Source organism: Corapipo altera, unplaced genomic scaffold (assembly GCF_003945725.1).
Source record: "Corapipo altera isolate COAL_440 unplaced genomic scaffold, ASM394572v1 61039, whole genome shotgun sequence".
Lineage (NCBI taxonomy): Eukaryota > Metazoa > Chordata > Aves > Passeriformes > Pipridae > Corapipo > Corapipo altera.
In genome coordinates, this window is record NW_020886696.1 from 2885 (window position 1) to 5105 (window position 2221).

Below are 2221 nucleotides of genomic sequence, written 5' to 3' on the forward strand. Positions count from 1 at the left end.
TCCCATGTTTTCCCCCCCAGAAATTTCCTTTAATGGTGGTTTTGGGGAACCCAAAGGAAAAGATCCCACAAAAGCATCTCACTTAATAATAATTAATAATTATTATTTATTTACAGTTATTTAATCCATTAGGAATTATAAAGATAAATTCTATTTTTAAATTATGTTATAAATGTAAACTATAAATATATAATTAATTATATAAGTAAATTAAAAGTTATTAATTATTATTTATTTATAATTATTTAATTTATTAGAAATTATAAAGGTAAATTATATTTTAAATTATATTCTAAATGTAAAGTATAAATTATAAATATATAATTTATTATATAAATAAATTAATATATTGTTATATAAATAAATCTATTAATGTAATTTTATATAATTAATATGTAAATATATATTAACATATATTAATCATATTTATAGTCTTTATTAATTATATTTATAATATATAAATATATAAAATATGTAAATATTTATTTATTAATATATTTATATATAATTATATAAAAATAGATTTATTATAATATAATTATTTTATTATATAATACAGTAAATTATATTATAAATTAATTATTATATTATATATTATTTATATAACCTATATATTATATATAAATATATTTATATACTGTATTATACTATATTATATTATATAAATTTTATATAATTCTATTTTACATTTATTATATAAATTAATAAATATAATTAATAATTACACATAATTGACATATTAATATAATTGATAATTATTAATAATAATTAATTAATTCCATTCTGCCCTCAACCAACCCTGTGAGACCCCAATTGCTCCAGGGGGGGGTTTTCCCAATCCTGTGACCCCCGGAAAATCCGGGAGCGGGAATACCGAGGTTTAAATGGGAATAACGTGGTTTAATGGGAATAAGGAGGTTTCACGGGAATAACGAGGTTTAATGGGAATAATGATGTTTAGTGGGAATAACGAGGTTTCCTGGGAATGACAAGGTTTAATGGGAATAACAAGGTTTCATGGGAATAATGAGGTTTCATGGGAATGACGAGGTTTAACGGGAATTAGGAGGTTTAATGGGAATAACGAGGTTTCCTGGGAATAATGAGGTTTAATGGGAATAATGAGGTTTAATGGGAATAATGATGTTTAATGGGAATTACGAGTTTTAACAGGAATAATGAGGCTTAATGGGAATAATGAGGTTTAACAGGAATAATGAGGTTTCACGGGAATAACGAGGTTTCCCAGGAATAACAGAGTTTCCCGGGAATAACGAGGTTTCCCGGGAATTCTGCCCAGGCACAACGGGAACATCCTGCTGGACGCCGAGGGCCACATCATCCACATCGACTTCGGCTTCATCCTCTCCAGCTCCCCCCGGAACCTGGGCTTCGAGACCTCGGCCTTCAAACTCACCTCGGAGTTCGTGGACGTGAGTGGGGGCACAGACACAGCCCCGGGGGATTTGGGGAGGGAATTCCCACCCCCATTCCCGGTTTTTTTTTTCCCTCTCCCCGACAGGTCATGGGGGGCCTGGACGGGGACATGTTCAACTACTACAAGATGCTGATGCTGCAGGGGCTGATTGCAGCCAGGAAACACATGGACAGGGTGGTGCAGATCGTGGAGATCATGCAGCAAGGTGGGAAAAGGGGCAATCCCAGGGAAAAGGGGCAATCCCAGGGAAAAGGGAGCTCTGGGAAGGGGCAGGGAAGAGGTTCGGGAGGCTCCGGATCCGCCGGGGATGGGGGAATTCCAGGCCCTGCTCTCCCAGCAGGATCCTGCTCCCCTGAGCCCTCCACCACTCCATTCCCAAATCCTCTCTGTTCCCACAGGATCCCCCCCATTCATTCCCAACCCCTCTCTGTTCCCACAGGATCCCATTCCCAATCCCTGAGTATCCCCCCCGGCCCCCCCCTCCCCCCCCTCCCATCTCTGTGTATTCCCACAGGCTCCATTCCCAACCCCTCTGGATTCCCTGTTTCCCCCAGGCTCTCCTCCCTTCATTCCCAAATTCCCTGTATCCCAGGCTCTCCCCTCTCCCCTTCATTCCCTGTCTCTTCCAGCCTCTCCTAATTCCCACATTCCCTATCTCCCAGCCTCTCCTAATTCCCAAATTCCCTGTTTCCCAGGCTCTCATCTCCCCCCTTCATTCCCAAACTCCCTGTCTCTGCCAGCCTCTCCTAACTCCCCTATTCATTCCCAAATTCCCTGTTTCCC

The 2221-nt window shown here is 38.3% G+C and overlaps 1 protein-coding gene across 1 annotated transcript in view; it reads left to right on the forward strand.

Moving 5' to 3' along the window:
* PI4KB (phosphatidylinositol 4-kinase beta) overlaps positions 1-2221 on the forward strand; it is a gene marked incomplete at its 5' end in the record, with an annotated part of 5357 nt that overhangs the window by 2657 nt on the left and 479 nt on the right. The window contains 2 exons of the mRNA XM_027632474.1: positions 1301-1433; positions 1523-1643. Of these exons, the coding sequence (XP_027488275.1) occupies positions 1301-1433; positions 1523-1643 (254 nt within the window). The remainder of the gene's footprint in view (positions 1-1300; positions 1434-1522; positions 1644-2221) is intronic.